The sequence below is a fragment of the Gasterosteus aculeatus genome, chromosome 10 (assembly GCF_964276395.1).
Source record: "Gasterosteus aculeatus chromosome 10, fGasAcu3.hap1.1, whole genome shotgun sequence".
Taxonomy (NCBI): Eukaryota; Metazoa; Chordata; class Actinopteri; order Perciformes; family Gasterosteidae; genus Gasterosteus; species Gasterosteus aculeatus.
In genome coordinates, this window is record NC_135697.1 from 685,900 (window position 1) to 705,686 (window position 19,787).

At 42.5% G+C, this 19,787-nt stretch overlaps 1 protein-coding gene and 1 long non-coding RNA gene across 2 annotated transcripts; one reads left to right on the forward strand and one right to left on the reverse strand.

Moving 5' to 3' along the window:
* Positions 1-1,629: 1,629 nt before the first annotated feature.
* Positions 1,630-7,990, reverse strand: LOC144383524 (uncharacterized). Its single transcript, XR_013450954.1, has 2 exons — positions 3,112-7,990; positions 1,630-2,921 (listed from the first exon to the last, which is right to left on the reverse strand). It is a non-coding gene; the product is annotated as an uncharacterized LOC144383524 (long non-coding RNA).
* Positions 7,991-9,862: 1,872 nt separating this feature from the next.
* On the forward strand, positions 9,863-12,193 carry agr2 (anterior gradient 2). The gene is made up of 8 exons (XM_040189747.2): positions 9,863-10,512; positions 10,852-10,969; positions 11,056-11,119; positions 11,200-11,252; positions 11,409-11,485; positions 11,650-11,713; positions 11,825-11,908; positions 11,999-12,193. The coding sequence occupies exons 2-8, from the start codon at positions 10,864-10,866 to the stop codon at positions 12,046-12,048; spliced, it is 498 nt and encodes a 165-aa protein (XP_040045681.1). The 5' UTR covers positions 9,863-10,512; positions 10,852-10,863; the 3' UTR covers positions 12,049-12,193.
* Positions 12,194-19,787: the final 7,594 nt, after the last annotated feature.

Consider the following 19,787-nt stretch of genomic DNA (forward strand, 5'->3'; position numbering starts at 1 on the left):
CTGTCGGACCATTGTCTGATAGCCTTTGAATTTCTACTATCAGAACCACCTCCTCCTGCCAAAGGTTTCTACAGTCGACGCTTATCGGATACCGCTGTAGCCTTATTTAAAGAAGCCATTCCTTCTGCACTAAGTTCAGTGCCCTGCCTCAAGATACAAGAAGACTCCTGTGAGAACCTCAGTCCGTCCCAGATTGATAATTTCGTCGATAATGCTACAGGCTCTTTGAGAGTGGCGCTGGACGCCATTGCTCCTCTGGAAAGAAGAATAGAAACAAGAAGGAAGTCTGCTCTGTGGTATAACCCTCAAACACAGAACCTAAAGCTTCACCTCTTCCACAAATAGAAATAGAGAAGCTGTGGGGAGACTGACAACATATAAATCTCCTGGTGTTGATGGTTTCCCAGCAGAGTGGTATAAAACATTTATTGAACTACTAATCAATACTGAAGGGCTCGTTTAAATATACCTTTGCCAACTGGGAACTGTCATGGAAGGAAGCTGTAATAAAGGAAAGAACAGTGATAACCGGCGGTTATATCAATGCTTACTACAGAGGTACACATGATATACCTCGCTTTTGCAAAAAGATATGAGCGATTCATAAATGATATTGTAGATGAAGACCACACACAGGCTTCATCAAGGTGCCCGAGATTAAAATGAACTTATTAACTACAGAAATATCAATACTGCCTTGATAAAAGGCACAAGCATTTAGGCAGAATAAAGACAACTTGTTTAAAGACAAATGAGAGTTGGAAGGCGCACTCAGAAGAAAACAGATGCAAGAAAAGAAAAGAATGGCCAACGTCCAGTAAGAGGAGAACGTCCCAGAATAAATGGAATTTAATTCGCAGGAGGTTGAACTTCCAATGAATTTCTACCTTGGTTCACTGGGGGAAGAGGTGGGAGGTGAGCTGGAGGACAGCGAGGGAAGGCTCACCGAAACCCAGTCTCCTCCGGATCAATGAGGACGGACTTCAACATCTCCTGGATCTTCTCCAAGAACATACGAATGGAGATGAACACAAGGAGCCTGACAGCCCCTCTGGGAGGGACCAGAACTATCAAAATGCAGCATAGAGAATAAAGGGAGAAAAAGAGTGAAGTGGAGGCTGTGAAGGTGAGCGCGCGTGCTGAAAGGAAGTGGATTTCAGCGGCTAAAACTAACGTGGAGTTGGAATTGCAGAGTCAACTGGAAATTGAGAGAACTCAAACAACAACAAAGAAGCAGAAGCTCACAGAAATCAGCAGGGGGCAGTAAAGCGAATGAAGGGAAGCTTCAGGGATTTCCACGAGGACAAGACGAGCAGAAAGAGAGTGGAAAAAGACAAGATGGCAGCAACCCTGAAAGCATCACAGGACCTTCTCCAGGCTGAGCGCCACTCAGCAGATGAAGACCAACCAGGATGAGGTGCAGCTATTTATGGACTTCTGCTGGACTGGACAAACAGACACAGCTAAGACTGAGCAGCACCTGAAGAATCTTCCCTGAAGTCCCCCTCATGGCTCGGCTGAAACCCTCACAAGGAGACACTCTTGCCAAGCTGCACATGTAAGACAAGGTCAATAAAAACCTCACAGCTGCTCTGAAGATCAGCTGGAGAGACATCATTTCCATGCAGCTCAGATTAAACCAGCAATTTATTGGTACACCAACAATTATGAAGCAAAATGGAAATAGCTAAAACGATAGGTGGAATGAAGGGGAATTCAAAGCCTCAACTCAACTCATGTCCTGTTTAACATCATTAAACAGGACATTTATTAAATAATGTTTGCAAACATGGAGACAGAATTTACACACAAGTTATGCGTAACCACTGCGCAATGGTCTTCATCTCCGGAGTGGGAGGATATGAAGATAACCCAATGGAACAGGGGGCTTTGTGCACATCCGAGGGCCGTCACGTTCTTTTCCCAGGACATGTAGTCACCAGGACGTCGTCTAGAGATTCTTCTATCAGCTGATTGTAAGAGGTGCAGACATTGTGCGCTCTTAAGAGCCCTGCTAACTATGACACAATGTTACTTCAGTTTTTCCAACTGAAATATAGCAAAAGATCGGCTTCAACGGATGGATGTTGATGTTAATTAGAGATGTACTAAATTGGTATAAAAATACACTAGACTAGAAGAAGAGCTCAGGCTCCTGGGATGGATCCTCCGATACATATTTTATTCCAGGTATTATCGGTCAGACGTAATAAAATGGATTCTCTATGAAATAACAGCAATATGCATTACATTACATGTCATTACATTACATTTCATTACATTACATCACATGTCATTTATCTGACGCTTTTTTTCAAAGCGACTTACAATAAGTGCATTTAAGTGCATTAGAGTCTGAAGAGGTGTGTTTTTAGTCTGAAGATGTGAAGGCTCTCTGTGGTCCTGGTGTCTTCAGAGACCTCCTTCCACCATTTAGGAGCAGGACAGCAAAGAGTGGAGACCTAGTCGAGTGTTTTGTTCTCAGTAAGGAGGAACAAGCAGTTTATCACATGCAGAGCGGAGAGTGCAGGTCGGGATGTCGGGTTGGACCAGGTCCTGGATGTAAGCTGGACCCCATCCATTCACAGCATGGTACGTGAGCACCATGTTTAGAACTGGATGAGCCACCGGTACCAGTGAAGAGAGCGGAGGAGTGGAGGAGAACTTAGGTTAAAGACCAGTGGAGCTGCTGCATTCTGGATGAGCTGCAGAGGTGGAATGGTGGTAGCAGGAGACCTGCAGGAGAGAGTTACAGTAGTCCAGGACGGAGATGACAAGAGCCTGAATCAGTACCTGCGCCGCCTTCTGAGTGAGAAGAGGACGTGTTCTCCTGATGTTGTAGAGCGAGTATCTACAGGATCGCGTTGTCAGTGATGTTGGGAGTCAGGGAGAGTCGGCTGTCGAGTGTCACGCCGAGGTTCCTGCAGACAAAGTGCGCATTTACACGTAGTTGCCAAAGTTAACCGTCGCGCCAGGGGTCGGAGAATCTTTTCCTAGAAAGAGAAGTAGTATGCAGTAGTCTAGAAGTATGCACAGTTATTAAAGATGGAAGAGTTTTTTTTTTAAACGGAAAAATAATGCACACTTGGGAAAAAATGGAATAATTTGAACCATAGGAGTTTACTCCCTCCCTCCCTGCGGCCCAGCGTGGAGGCCGTAGGAGGCCTGGAGCCGGATGGCGAGGTCCATCACGCGCTCCCAGTGTGATCCGCCAGGAACCCCACTACGGGCGGCCCGCTGGAGACTGCGTGGACCGCCCATAGCCAGACGGGTTCCCCTGAACTCTTCCCGGGGAAAAAACTCTGCTGAGTCCTTAGGTGGTTGCGTCATTCTGTCAGAGATGGAGGGAGGCAGGACTCAAATGCAGAGTTCTTAAAAAAAAAGAGATTTTAATAGTCAAAAAGGCAAAACGCAAAAGGCCAACGGGCAAAAACACACACAGGAACTGGGGAAAAGCTGCAGGCAGGAACTACGAACATCCAGGACCATAGACAATGACAATGAAGTGACAAGAGACACACACTGCTTAAATACACTAGGGAGGTGCAGGTGATTGGACACAGGTGGAAACAATCAGACAATCACAGGGGATGACAGGACCAGGCAGGAAGTGAAGTTACCCAGGGAGACAAGAGGCAGAAAACTACAAAATAAGACAGGAAATAAAACCACACCGTGACACGTGTGACATACTGTACATAAGTCATGAAACATGTATGTTTCTTACTTTGGTAACATGACAGCATACACTGCCTACCTATCGGACCGATCCCAGTTTGTGCTTGTAAACGGTGAATCCTCAAAGACCACCAATGTTGGTCACGGAGTCCCACAAGGTTCTGTACTTGGACCGATTTTATTTACCCTCTATATGCTTCCTTTGGGCGATCTTATCAGGAAACACCGCATAAACTTCCATTGTTATGCAGACGATACTCAACTGTATCTGTCGATCAAGCCAGAAGAGACGGACCAGTTAGTTAGACTCCAAGAATGTCTTGGAGACATCAAAACTTGGATGACCGGCAACTTCCTGATGCTAAACTCAGAAAAAACGGAAGTTATCCTGATAGGCCCAGAGCGCCTTCGAAGCCAGCTGTCGCGTGATACAGTTTTTATGGATGGAATTGCTCTGGTACCCAGCAGCACCGTCAGGAATCTGGGAGTTCTCTTCGACCAGGATATGACCTTCAACTCGCATATAAAGAAGACTTCAAGGACTGCCTATTTTCATCTACGTAACATATCAAAAATCAGGAACTTCCTGTCTCAAAGTGATGCAGAAAAATTAGTTCACGCGTTTGTCACTTCCAGACTGGACTACTGTAATTCTTTGTTATCAGGCTGCTCTTATAAATCTCTTAAGCCTCTCCAGCTGATTCAGAATGCTGCAGCACGTGTATTAACAAGAACTAAGAAAAGGGATCATATCACTCCTGTATTAACTTCTCTGCACTGGCTCTGTTAAATCAAGAATAGATTTTAAGGTACTTCTCCTCACCTACAAGGCACTTGCTGGTGAGGCACCGTCGTATCTTAGAGAGCTTGTAACACCTTATTGCCCTACAAGGCAGCTGCGCTCCATAGATGCTGGGTTACTTGTTGTTCCTAGGGTTTTAAAAAGTAGGCTGGGGGCCAGAGCCTTCAGTTATCAAGCTCCTCTTTTGTGGAACCAGGTTCCACTTTCAGTCCGGGGGGCAGATTCGGTCAGCTCTTGTAAAGTAAAACTTAAAACGTTCCTCTTTGATTCTGCCTATAGTTAGGGCTGGCTCAGGTTAGTCCGGACCAGCCCTTAGTTAAGCTGCTATAGGCTTAGAATGCCGGGGGAATTCTTAGAACACACCAAGCTCCTCTCTTACGCTCTCGTTCTACCATAATTCAAGTTTTATTAATGCACATGACTAATTCAGCTTCTTTCCGGGAGTTTTTTTTTGTGCTTTCTCCCCTATCAGGTCTCCGTAGATCGTGGTTCCTTTCGGGACCCTGGTCCTGACACCTACCGTGGCCATGCTGACGCCTGCTGCTGCCATCATCATCATCATCATCATCATCATTATTTTAGATATTAATCATATTACTGTACTCATAAACCGACATTACCCTCTCCTAAAGTCTCTGTGCTCTCGCTCCCCACAGGCTTCTGTGGATGGTGGTTCTATGTGATGGTGGTTCTATCTGACGGTGGTTCTATCTGATGGTGGTTGCCCCTGCAGTGGTCCTGCTGTGCGCCTGGCTTACTACTCACAATTACTTGAATCATTTCTGTCATAGGAATTGCATGTATTATACATTGTTCATTCTGTACACATGGCATCCATTGTAGTCTGTCCATCCCGGGAGTGGGATCCCTCCTCTGACGTTCTCCCTAAGGTTTCTTCCCTTTTTTCCCTCTTGTAAGGGTTTTTTCATTTTTTGGGGAGTTTTTCCTGTGCCGATGGAGGGTTTCGGGGCAGAGGATGTTGTATGTGTACAGACTGTAAAGCCCTCTGAGGCAAATTTGTAATTTGCGATTCTGGGCTTTACAAAATAAAATGACTTGACTTGACTTGACTGTGTTAAAAGGAGTACATGGAGAAGGTTCAGGGCGGCTATCACAGAGAAAACCACCATCACAAGATGGATGGTTGAAGGTTGTGATACAGAAGAGAGCTCGAGAGGAGCCATGTGACAACTGGGAGAGATGGAAGATGTAAACAAGTCAACAACAACACAAGATAAGAACAGCTGAACATTTCTCAGGATTTTTCCTGCTTTTCAGGAATCCAGATCCATTTTTTAATCAGTACTATTATGTATTTTCTTCTTCTTGTATGTACATGTTCAATCTGTGGGGAAAAGGCAAAAATAAAGTGTGATAATAAAATCAATAAAACAGCAATACATACGTTACCTGTTTCTGTTCACATGATCAGGCTGGTGGGCTTCAGGCTGCGGCCGTGTCACAAACTGGGGTCTCTGTTCTTGGTTGAACACATAGTGCTCGTGAGACCCAGGGACAGATATGCCTCCTCTACTTTCACATCTTCACCTTTTTTGTGCCGGTGGTCACGTTGCCTGTTACAGCTGGAACAGACGGTCACTGATGGACCCTTTACACCAGTCACACCCATGTCCATCTTCTCTCTCCCCCTCTCCCCCTTCTCATCTGAAGATGAGCCTCTACTCGGGGTGGTTGGATGTTACGTCGGAGTTTGGGGACCACTGCTTTAAATGAACAAGCTTAAAACTGCGTCACAAAAGCAGAAATGAAAAATTAACAAGAGAAAGTGATGAAGCAGAGAAAGTAGTAAATGTGTGTTTGAGTCCTCAGCTTTATCTGCAGTGAGCGTAATGGCATTGTTCTGCACTACAAGGAAGTTGCATCCTATTTGCGTGGCTCTGCCAATAGCAGTGTGTGTGTGTGTGTGTGTGTGTGTGTGTTATCAGGGCAGGGCCGAGTGCAGCTGCTGAATGAGACGTTTTAATAGGAGCGGCCTTTAGTTCAAATATTGACCGTAGTGTGTGAAAACATGCTGTCACAGGGGAGGGAGGTTAGGGACACCTCAGCGTTAAACTGTTGCCACATCCTGGTTACAAGCCAACAGCACAGCACACATCGTCCAGAACAATTATTGGTTTAGTCTTTTGGGACAATTGGTTAGTGAAGCTTTTGGCTGAAGGAATGTATGAAGGATGCATGAAGGAGGAATGAAAGAGGAACACCATTCAGTCAGAGAGAAACAAAGATGGCGTACGAACGGTAGATGGACTTACGTTCATGTAGCTCCTGTCGGGTCTTGGGCCACACTCACACTTCCCCTACTACGAGTTTTAAAACAAAGAAGTTCTCCGTCCACACGCGCGCTTTGGAGATGATCCACACGGCAACAACGTACGTCACATGACCATTAGTGTTACACATGATGATATACACACTGCAGCTGGTTCAGTTGCAGAAAATGTGCCCAAACACAACAATGGCTAAAAGAGGGACGAGAGATCTCTTTGCTTGGACCGATGGCGACGAGGTCCAACTCCTGAAAGTTACCCGAGAGTACAAAGCGCCAAATATGGAGTCCATACGCAATAAGTATCATAAATGTTGAACAGCTCTCAGACAGATTCGCCTCGGCCTGTTGACTTCTGGTGCAGCCACCGGGAATCCTTTTCTATGAGCCCTTCACTGTTAACTGAAATATTCTGTCTCTTTTGCTCTCTGCACGGACTGTTGCCATTCAGCCAAAGCACCGTCCACATGACATCTGGGGTGTAACGCTCAAATCCTGTGAGAAGGTTTCCAGTCTTTATCTTCTCCTAACAGATTTCTTCCTATTTTCCCATTTCGGAGGGTTTTTTAGGGAGTTTTTGTTCTGTGGCAGGCAAAGTTTTGTGAGCGATGTTCAGATGTTCATGTTTTGTGATATTTGATGTGGTAGATTATCAGATGGTAAATTTTTAGAGTGGTCATTCTAAATTGATTGCATAGTTTGTGATTATTATGTAATCAAAAGAGTGGAATGTAATGGGAAAATGATATGTGACCCTTTTAAATGCTTCATTTGTATAACCAGTTTATTAGTTGCAAATGCTTAGGTCACAAAGGCCCTGACATAAGAACTGATGTCTCCCACTTGGATTAGATGTTTCCAGCGTCATAGCTGTAGAGATTGAACAAAGTGTTTGTTATGTCTATGACCACCTTTGTTTTAGCATGTTGGGAGAGCAAGGACACGGTCAAAGAACTGACGTGTCTCACATGGATAAGATGTTCCCAGTACCCTGGCTGTAGATACTCAACAAGATGGTTAATGGTTTCTGTTGACGCCACCGATATCTAAATTTAGGTATAAGAACTGCCTCGATGTGTTGGGGGAAAAAAGGAGGTTCTTGACAGTCTACTGACCACGTAGCTGTTGTGACCCTTTTTCCCTTGCAAGGAAATAAACGGAGAAAAGACATACTTGACTCAGAGCCTTTGATTCTTACTTAACGGTTGTCTGTGCAAAGTCTCCCACCACTCTAGTGGACCCTTACCCTCAGTACTGCTCGGACTAGAAATGATAACCACAAAGCAACATATTCTACATTTGTTATATAAGATTATGGTCGACTCAATCCAACATGCAACATTTCTACTAAAACACATAATCGCCACAACAAGGGCTGCAAAGGGGAGGAAAGATTCACCCTCCAACCCTCCACAGGAAGTTAAGCTCGGGAATTGGGGAATTTTGACCTTGTTTGCAAAAGCATATAATAGGAAGGCATATATAAAGCATTTAATGTACAACGTAACGAGAAGAAGACAATGTGAGCCCAGTGAGCTGCAGCTGGATGCAGAAACATAAACCTAAAACGTCTGTGGATTAAACTGAATGTTCATTTGCATCCAGCAGGCTAAGCCGTTACAGCAGTGAGCAGGACGTACGTATGTCCACACCAAAGACTCCGTCACCTCCATCGTTCAGGGCTTTGGGGGCCATCAACAAGCGGCAGTTATGAAAAAAATGAATCACTGCAAATCAAAGGCTGAGCAGTAAAAACGTAGATATGTGAAAGATGTGGATGCAGCTAGCTGACCTGAGGGGATTCTGGGAAAAACACTAAAACCAGAGGCTTGAGAAGCTTAATTCATCCTACATTTAGGAGTGGACTATCATAGGAAAGGCACTATTTTATTCAACGGTCGCGTTTTTGTTGTTCAATGAAAGAAGTTTTACTCCTAAATGGATTAAGTCAAAAATTACATTTTTTAAACTGTATTAGAAATGTTTGCATGCATGTCTGCTTATGACAAAACTAAATGTTGTTTAGTCATATATGGCGAGATAAATACAGTTAAATTACCCCAAAATGTCCAGTTTGATTCAATTCAATTCATTTTATTTTGTATAGCCCAAAATCGCAAATTACAAATTTGCCTCAGAGGGCTTTACAGTCTGTACACATACGACATCCTCTGCCCCGAAACCCACCATCGGCACAGGAAAAACTCCCCAAAAATAAAAACACCCTTCATGGGGAAAGAAGGGAAGAAACCTTAGTTTATTCCTGTAAGTCACATGAAAGAGGTTGGAACAACCCGAAATGTGGACGAATCACCTTTGAGAAGAATCCTCTACAAATGCACTATTTGCTCTGTTGATGAAACCTGCATTGGCCTTAACTCTTTTAAGCATTTGCTGAATCCCAAATGAAACTATTTTTGTTATTTTGAGTTTTTTTAAGGTTTTGCATGTGCAGTAGAGCTCTGGTCACAGAGTCACAACGTGTTTTCATGGCATTTGTTGAAAGTAAGACATTACTGTCTAACAGGGGCCACTTTGGATCTGTGGAATTCATCCATTACGTTCTGTGTGTGGTGTTCGTTACATTCATGAAACCTGCTGTTCAATGACGACGCAGACGTCTCAGTTAGCTTTCTTTCATTATTTGTCAATGACTGGAATTGCTGTTGTGTGTAGTTGTCGATGATTATTTTACGACTTTGTCACAAACAGCCATTGATAAACTCTGGAGTTCTAACTTTTCCAGAGGGTCAAGTGGTCCCGTCTCTAAAGAAATTAAGAGCTATAATGACAACGCAAACGTCCTGCTGAAGGATTATTTTGAACAACCTGGCAACCTTATGTATGGTATAAAAGTAAATGATTTATTAACCATTAACAAACTGAATGGCCATTCGGCTTGAAGAAATGACTGAAGAGTGTGACCACTTAACACAGATGTCTAAAAGTAACCGGATAAAATCTCATTGAAAAATATAAATGCAAATAGCAATTTGTAATACGCCCACTCAGATTTGGACGTCCTCTGGGTGGATCTGGTGTGGCGGGTGGAGACAGGATATGTGTTCCAGGATGAAGGATATTCCTTCCCAGTCACAGAACAAAGGTGCTCCTCATAGCGTCGGCTCTCGCTTCACCACCCTGCTGAGATGAACCTCCGACTCCGTTACATTTACACCATTATTGAAAGATTGATCTTCTTTTTTGATTAACAGAATGTAACTTTTAATGTTGAATGAAACGTATAACTACAGCCAGTTCTGCTTTTAAGCTGAACGGGTTGTTTTTATAGTAATACTAGTGTTTTAAATAACTAATGATGGAGCAATTATCTCCTAGTAGCCTTCATGCACTTTGGACGCCCCACCATGAAAAAGGGGACAAGTGGGACCGATCTTTAAACCAAGTCTGACACTTAGTTACTGTCTCGCAGCTATTTTATTCCTCACTGGTGTGGTCAGGAAGCCTGGATACAAAGCAGTTACTGTGCATCTCAATCAACGTATTGACTTTGTAGGAAAAACTAATTCAGTTTAAACGTTGTGGCTCGAGCCATTCGCAGAAAGACCAATCCTCCTCCTCATCATCATCATCATCATCATCATCACCCAGACGCGCCTTTCACACATAGGGAGGGCGGGCCCGCAGGTGAACAGGTGTTTAAATAGTGTCAGACAAGAGCAGAGGCCCAGAAGATCCTGGAGCGGCGGTCTACCTTCATTCTCACCTGGCCAGTCAGGAACAGGTAAGAGCCAACGCTGCTCCTCTCGGCCTCCGCCACTTCATTCGCTTTCTGTACCCAGCAACGCGATTCAACTGTGCTATTACTCTGTGATGTGTTGATTAAGGATTTCAGTCTCCTGGAATATTATCTGTAGTTTAGCACATGACGACAGCCGACAGTAGATTGTCATACCCTTGTCTCTCTTCACTAGCTTCCTCTTCAATCCACAAATAAAGCTCCACGATCCAATCCCCCAGATTGTTGACTGGACATGGTTGTTTCCGAGTTTACTTTCCTGTTGTTTCCCATTGATCACAGGGTTTGTTCACCCTGTGCCTTTGTATCGTACTTTTGTTCCAGCAAAGCTTAAAGATGAAAGCGGGGTTGTCCGTCCTCTTGGCCCTGGTGGTCATGTCCTCTGCCTTTGGGAAATACGTCCCTAAATCTGGCAAAAGGATCCCTCAGACGCTCTCCAGAGGTCTGTGTCATATGGCATCACATGGCCCTCAAGGCTAATGGCTGAGGCTAAAGTCGAGTATGATGAACATGTTCCTGTCTGTCCAGGTTGGGGCGATCAGCTGATTTGGGCTCAGACGTACGAGGAGGCTCTCTACTGGGCCAGATCCAGGTAACAAACAGGTCTAGCAATGACACAGACTTTCATGGAAGTTGCTGATTAAATGCAAGTGACACTGATTTGTGTTTTAGAAACAAGCCTCTGATGGTTCTGTTCCACCTTGAGGACTGTCCACACAGCCACGGTAAGTCAAGGATTCACTTCCTTGAATTGTGTCGTATTAATGATGAATTAAGAGCCAAAGCTGTTGGAAGAGCAAGCGGTCTTTGGTTTGTACACGTCGTGACCTACTGCTACTGTATGAGCTGCTTCAGCTGATGAACGACGTTTCCTCCTGCAGAACTCAGGAAGGTTTTATCTGAGGACAACGGGATCCAGAAAATGCTCGATGAGGACTTCGTCGTCCTCAATCTAATGGTACTTGACCCGTCATCCCATTGTCATATTTATATTACTGCCCTGGGATTGTTGCTTAGAGATTTGTCATCTATTGAAATACTGAAATAATGACTAATAACTGTTAAGGGAATAAGGGAATAGTTCAGTATGATGTCACATGTTGTCCCTTCTCTCGCCTACAGTATGAAACCACAGACAAACATCTGTCTCCTGATGGACAGTATGTCCCCAGAATCATTTTCGTTGGTAAGAATTTACCCAGCTTCACAGAGCGAATGATTCCCTTATCACACAAGGCACCTTAGCCTGACACGTAGAAGTACCTCTGCTCATTCAGTAGTAATAATGTCCTTACAGATCCTGCAATGACGGTGAGGGCCGACATCGTGGGACGCTACTCCAACCGCATGTATGCCTACGAACCAGCGGACATCAAACTCTGTAAGTGCAGCCTGAGGCCGGCCAGCTGGGCCTGTTTCTGCCCTTGAAACCCAGACTGATTCCTTGTAAACGTTCCCTCCTCTCCTCCAGTGAAAAGCAACATGGAAAAGGCCAAGAAGCTCCTGAAGTCGGAGCTGTGAGCAGGACGAGGCCACGTGCGCTCACTACCGTCTACAAGTGGAACTCGAAGCACTGGGAAGGTTCCCTTCTGATTCTTACTTTTGATATTATTACTGTACATTCAGAATGCCTTTCGAATAAATGTGGAACTGTTCATACATACAAGATGGAGAGTGTGTGGGTTTATTTGCCGACAGATTGCAAAAGATTATAAAACGACACATGAATATTACACAGGACATTTAGAGTTGCTCTCGTGCTGCTAATACAACGGATGGTATGAAGGCATTTTCAGCCTGCATCATATTAAGTACTGCACCATTCTTCCTCATCGCCCTCCGAATGTGTAACTAATCGGGGGTCGAGCCATTGCCCTTTTGATTGACGGATGACCCGCCTACCCCCAACTCTCTCTAAAGTCTCAGTGAAAAGGACGTTGGAGGGTCTCATTGTCCTGTTCTATGTACCGCAGTGAAAAAGAATAGATGAGATTTGTAAAGCTCCAACAGGGATTTACATCAGATTCTTATTGTTAAATGTGTGCACAATGTAACAATAACGGGTCAGGTGGGCGCAGTAAGCACCACCTCTGACTCACTTAGTAACAAGGAGTGTCCTGTTCAAACACCGGAGCTTAATGTTCTGCTGAGCACATATTATACAGCGTTTAGAGTTTTTTGTTGGTATTAAAAGAGTGATGCTTTTAGTCTGAACAGTTGAATTAATCATTTAAACATTTCATGGAGTCACCTGAATGTGTGTGACTCAGTGAGCTTCAGTGGGCCGAGTATAGATGCAAAGATGTGGTTCCTAACAGGTTCCATAATGTTTGGAATATGCTCACGGATCTGAAATACATCAATGTTGACATTATAGAGGGCGTGGGCACTTTGAGTGACAGGTAGCACGCTGCGTCGCACCAGCTCCACCACCCATCCTCACAGGTATGACAACAATTACCGATGCTAACAACCAAAGTGTGGCAGTAGTGATGAAACTAAAGCTAATCCTCCTACACAGAAATCCCATGATTCACGATGTACGGTGGTCATCGGAATCATGTGACCTTAGCGGCAGCTCGGAACACTTGAAATATTGAATATATTCAGTCTGATTGATCTCTATATTGAAAGAACCTGTCTGCGTTTTCCTTAAAATGATGGTGATACAGTGGTGCTCAATGGCAACTGATTTGTGGTGTTCAAAATGATGTATCTTATAAAATGATGGTAATGCCCCCCCCCCCCCCCCCCTCCATCCACAATGGAACAGTGATCAATCTGACCGATGTTATCCATTGTGATGGAGACATATGGAGTTGACTGTTCTTTGATAGGAGCATGGCTCCACTTATTGTAGCTCACAGACTCCTGCAGAGGTGACGGCAGCTTCGACATCTTTTCTGTCTGCGATGTAAAGCGTACACAGGTGGAGAAGGTCAGGGGGGTGGAGGAGGAGGTCTGTTTATGGAGGGCTTTGTGAGTGAGGAGAAGAACATTGAATTGGATCCTTGGTGGAACAGAGAGAGGAGGTCTTGTTTATTTACTGTAAACGCCTGCAGATGTTTAAAGAAATGTTTTGAATGGTGCAGAAACTTTGAACAGTGAGCGGAAATCTGGAGAACAAATGAGCTTTTGAATTCCACGACTTTAAAAGGGCCGACCAGGAAAAGAAGTGGCCCAAGAGATCCGGTCAGACCGGCCCAATGAAGACTCAGCACGTTGGTCAGTGGGCCACTAAAAATACCCATGCACTTAACATTATTAACATAAATTACATTAAATGTTTCTCATTATAATATTTGAGCGTTTCGCCTGGATACTTGGAATATAATGATACTGGCTGTTGTACAACTACAAGGTAGGTATAGTTTGCTAGATGAATATGCTTAACTCTGGGCTAGTATTGGGTTATACGGGTTGAAGGTGCCTAACAAAACAATAAGCTGTGTAACCAGTCAGTGGTTTCCCAACGAATTTAGAGATTTTTTTATATTTTGATGCACCTTCCTTCAGACATCTCTTCTTTTTCTCCCTGAGCTTTTCAGTTCCAACTTTAGAGGATTTACGTCCTGCTGCCAGAACGTGCCAGAACTCTCTTATAGGGAGAGACTTCTCTAGACCAGTCTATCATGACCATCGATAATGGTTCACAGGAGGCTTCTGACTGCCACCATCTGACGGGGAGTGTCCTTAGCGCCGCAGTCGTATGTGATTGGCTGCACATTCAAGCGTAGCTCCTCCCATGTTGTCCTCGTAAATTCCTTTATGCTCCAAGGCATTCCATGAATATGAAATCCCTCACTCACCTGACCAATTCCTATTCACTTACTATTGCAGTACATTCAATGATCACACCTCATTTATCAGTTGTACAGCTTCCTAAGTATCTACCGACTGCTCCATTGCAGAGGGATTGATGCCAACGCCCCTCGCTGTCTACTTTCTGAAACAGCAACATGTGGCTCTAGCCAGGGCGCACAGCACCAGGGAATTCATGTTTCTCAAAGGATAGATCCAACTGATCTAAACTCTTCCTCCTTTTTGTGGATATCAATTCTGGAAATATTGGGGGATTACCAACATGGTACACATGTCCTTAGTGCCTAGAGTGGGAATCATCATGACTTTGGGGATGTCTCAATCAATTACTGCCCAGAAATGATCAGCTAACCAACTCTCCAACCTGTCAGATAGTCATGCTGGTGAAGGAGAACCCTATGCTGGTTGATGTGGCAGCTCTGGAGCAGTGTTGCCCGGTGATGGATATGCTGTGTGATCAGTGTGTGAAGCAGGAATGAAGTCCTTGCCATAAAGAGGAACTACATCAGCTGTGTGCTGCAGAAATACCTCGACTTCCTGCAGAAACAAGATGACAAGCTGGACGTTCTTGTCAAGAAGTGATTCCTCTGAGCTCCATGAGTTTGTCTAATGTAAATACAACCAGCAGCACTGCCAGCACTCAGTGGGTTAGAGTAGGGCCCAGACCAGCTCTATAGGAAAAGTTACGTCCTACATGACTGATAGATTCACATCAAGTTGCTATCATAACTATGATGTAATCGCTCTGTGGTTTCTTACAAAATACCAAATGAGGGTATAATGTACCCCCTACTTTTGACATGTCTATTTGGGCAATAGTCACTGAATCACTGTGATTCTGTGATGCATGTTTTGGAGTTTTTTTTAGGGAAGACTAATCCGGCTCTTTAAACCCTGATACACAGATACATTTGGACACTACAGCGTACCAATCTATACGCATACTAAACGATTGGCTGTATGAGTCACTTTGTGGAAGAAACTAGGAACAATCTTTTATGTGTAAGGCAAAAATAAATAAATACTAAAATTGAAGTTGACTGAATTGTTATTTATTTTGTAATGGTATCCAATACCAATCTCAAATGAGATGGTTTCAAACTAATACTTTAGGAATCAAACCACTGGGTACAATACACTGTTTGAACGGTCAAGAAAAGTCATGGAGGGTAAAATTGGAAACATAACTATTATGGAAACCTGCTTTTATGCTCTGGGCCCAGTGATGGCTTCCAAGAGTAGCAGCAGAAGTTCATACGAGATTGTATCAAGACGTTTCCTTATTGTGAAGCAACACTCTACAGCAGCAGGTGAGGATCGTCACACAAATAGAGATCACAGTGCATCAGTGGCGCCTGGTGGATGTTTCCTTTGGTAACCAGACAGTTTCAGTAAAGTAACAAAAAAAGGGTATCAAACACGCATTATTACTTTGCAGTTCATTTTTTATTTATTTAACATTTATTCCAACAGTTTAACATAATAAGGACAGCTCATTCATACAATATATATTAATGAATATGTATAACTATATATAAAACAATATTCAGCATATGATATAACTACAATGTCGTAACTATTATGAATATACAATAAAACATCATGGCATTCTGTCTCGGAGGTCTACAGATAATTCCTTGGACTTCATGGTTTGGTTTATGCTCTGAGATGCACTGTCAACTGTGATACCTTATATAGACAGGTGTGTGCCTTTCTCAATCATGTCCAATCAACTGAATTTAGCACAGGTGGACTCCAATCAAGTTGTAGAAACATCTGAAGGATGATCAGTGGAAACAGGATGAACCTGAGCTAAATTTTGAGTGTCACGGCAAAGGCTGTGAATACTTATGTAGGCCTACATGTTATGTTTGCGTTCTTTCTTTTTAACAGATTTGCAAAAATTTGCAAAAAAATGTTTTCACTTTGTCATTATGGGTTGTTGTGTGTAGAATGTTGAGGAAAATAATGAATTTAATAAATTTTGGAATAAGGCTGTAACATAACAAAATGTGGAAAAAGTGAAGCGCTGTGAATACTTTCCGGATGCACTGTATATGTAATTCAAATGTATAACTAGAAAAGGCATTTCCTGCTGAAAATGCGTTGGAATGCAAAAAGCTGAAAGCTGCACTGAATATTTGAAAATAGCTGAAAATACAGAAAGTTGAAGGGAATTTGAATACATTTGCTAAAATGACAGATATTTGAAAAGCTGAAATGAATTTGAAATTGCTGAAAATACAGAAATGGGAGAAGCTGAAAGGAATTTCAATAGATTTGCTGAAAAAGCAGAAATGAAAACAGCTGAAATAAATTTGAAATATTGCAAAAAAATACAGAAATGAATATTAAAAAATTGCTGTTGATAGAGGCATAAGAATAGCTGAAATTATTTTAAAGAACTGCTGAAAATACAGGAAGTGGGGAAGCTGAATTTCAATAGATTTTCTAAAAACAGAAGTTGCAGGAGCTTAAATTTGTTTAAAATTGTTTGTAGTAATATTAGTAGTAGTATTAGTTATAATTGTGGTATTAGTAGTACTAGCAGTATAAGCAGTAATAGTAGGTTTAGTATCAATAGCAGTAGAAACAGCTGGAATACTGATACTATTGGCCATAGTAGTATTTTTAATAACATTAGTAGTAGTTGTATTAATAGCAGTAGAAATACTAGTAGTATGGTAGTAGAAGTATCAGTTGTAGTTCTACTAGAAGTACTAGTAATATTCGTAGTGGTTATAGTAGTATTTGAAAGAGCAATGCGTATTTCAACGAAACCGCTTCATGGTTAAGGTACAGATAATCATTGAAGCTTTTAGTTTGTAATGATGGAATTGGGTGAGGGGGGGTTGGGAAACAGAATGTTTGTTATTCAAACTAAGAAGTTTTTAATTAATAGGCCTCATCACAAACATTACAGTAAAAATTCCCTCCATGGGGCTTTTATTTTGAAATTATTGGATTGGGTGGGGTGGGGGGGTGTAGATAGAGGGAGGGAGGGTGAGGAAGGGAGGGGTGGTGAGGAAGAGATAGAGGGAGAGAGAGAGAGGAGAAATAGACAGACATACTGACTGACTGAGAGTGATTAACAGTGAGAAGAGGTCAGGGTGGAGGGGGGAGGGGGGCGAGTGTCTTTATCATATTGGTCTGTTGACAGAAAGCATAGCTGCGTCATGTGACTCCACTAATCAGGTCATAGGAGCAGCTTTGAGCCACAGACAGAGATCCTGCAGCGTGTGAGCGAGTAACCACGACAACGGCGCACCTATTGGATTGGGTGGGGTGGGGGGGTGTAGATAGAGGGAGGGAGGGTGAGAGGGTGAGGAATGGAATGGTGGTGAGGAAGAGATAGAGAGGGAGAGGGGAGGAGAATTAGACAGACTGACTGACTGAGAGTGATTAACAGTGAGAAGAGGTCAGGGTGGAGGGGGGAGGGGGGGCGAGTGTCTTTATCATATTGGTCTGTTGACAGAAAGCATAGCTGCGTCATGTGACTCCACTAATCAGGTCATAGGAGCAGCTGTGAGCCACAGACAGATCCTGCAGCATGTGAGTGCTCGTAACCACGACAACGGCGCACCTGTGATCATTAACGATCTGCTGCAAAATGCAGAGACATGGCAGCAAGTTACACAGAATCCACACCTCAAACAAATGGGAACCAGCGCAAAACTATAACAGCTATCTAAAAAATACGGCGTTTGTATGAGACCCAAGACTCTACCGAACGCGTGGATGTGCTTTTTATGTCTGTCCGGTAATAAATACGGCTCCTATGGCCGTTGACAAAACGTGTACCTTGTGGATTTTTGTGAGAAATATGTCGGCAGATTTGTATTGGAGCCTATGGGGCTTTTGGCAGAGGTTGTGTCACTCAAACACTCCTTGCGCCAAAACTAAAGAACTCTGGGATTCCATGAACACATTAATCCAATCAGCACAACCATACCCTCATTAATCTGAAGAAATGAAGCCTCTAGAGTGTATACTTTGGCTGCAAGGACAGAAGTTCCATATTTTTTTTACCAGATTCCTGCGATGCCCCACACTCTAGCCGTCGAGGTCCCCCTCTAGCAGACGCAATACACACTCATGTAAAAGTCAGAAACGGAGCGAAGAACTAGTGAAACATAATCAGTGATTATGAAAAAAGTACAATAGATATCAAGAAGCAGTTTTTTTCATAAAATAGTTAAGACTTGTGTGAACATTTGAAAGTTGAAATGGTGTCTGTAGCTGAAAGATTTGCGAAGCTGAAAAATCTGAAAGTTGAAGAAGTTTAGGAGGATTTGAAAGCAAACTCCATTTGAAAACCATGTTAAAATATTAATGATTATTGATTTATATAAATTCAAGCATAAGAGGTAGAAAGCTGAAAAGTCATAGCCCTCAAGCCAGAAAGGAGCTGAACATTTTAATATTTGAACGGTTTTAATAGCTGAAAGTGTGAAGGAGTTGAAAGGTGCCGCGGAAGAAATAGAAGATGAAGAATAAAGATTCGAAAAACAATACTTGGAATGCATCGTTAATGCATTCCAACAATAAAGATTAGAAGAACAATACTTGGAATGCTTAAAGCATTCCAACTAATTATACATTCATTTGCCAGTTTATTCGGTACAGCTAGCTAATGTGGTCTAATGAAACAGCCCAGCAATCAATCTAACCTTCAATAAAGTTAAACCGTCAGTTCCTGTTTTAGCAGTGTTCATACATTTAATTGAACTAGAAAATGCATTTCCTGCTGAAAATGCGTTGGAATGCAAAAAGCTGAAAGCTGAAATGAACTTTTTAAAATAGCTGAAAATACAGAAAGTTGAAGGGAATTTGAATACATTTGCTGAAATTATAGATATTAGAAAAGCTGAAATGAATTTGAAATTGCTGAAAATACAGAAATGGGAGAAGCTGAAAGGAATTTCAATAGATTTGCTGAAAAAGCAGAAATGAAAACAGCTGAAATATATTTGAAATATTGCAAAAAAATACAGAAATGAATAGTGAAAAATTGCTGTTGATAGAGGCATAAGAATAGCTGAAATTATTTTAAAGAACTGCTGAAAATACAGGAAGTGGGGAAGCTGAATTTCAATAGATTTTCTAAAAACAGAAGTTGCAGGAGCTTAAATTTGTTTAAAATTGTTTGTAGTAATATTAGTAGTAGTATTAGTTATAATTGTGGTATTAGTAGTACTAGCAGTAATAGTAGGTTTAGTATCAATAGCAGTAGAAACAGCTGTAATACTATTAGCCATAGTCGTATTTGTAATAACATTAGTAGTAGTTGTAGTATTAATAGCAGTAGAAATACTAGTAGTATGGTAGTAGAAGTATCAGTTGTAGTACTAGAAGTACGAGTAATATTCGTAGTGGGAGACAGAATGTTTGTTATTCAAACTAAGAAGTTTTTAATTAATAGGCCTCATCACAAACAT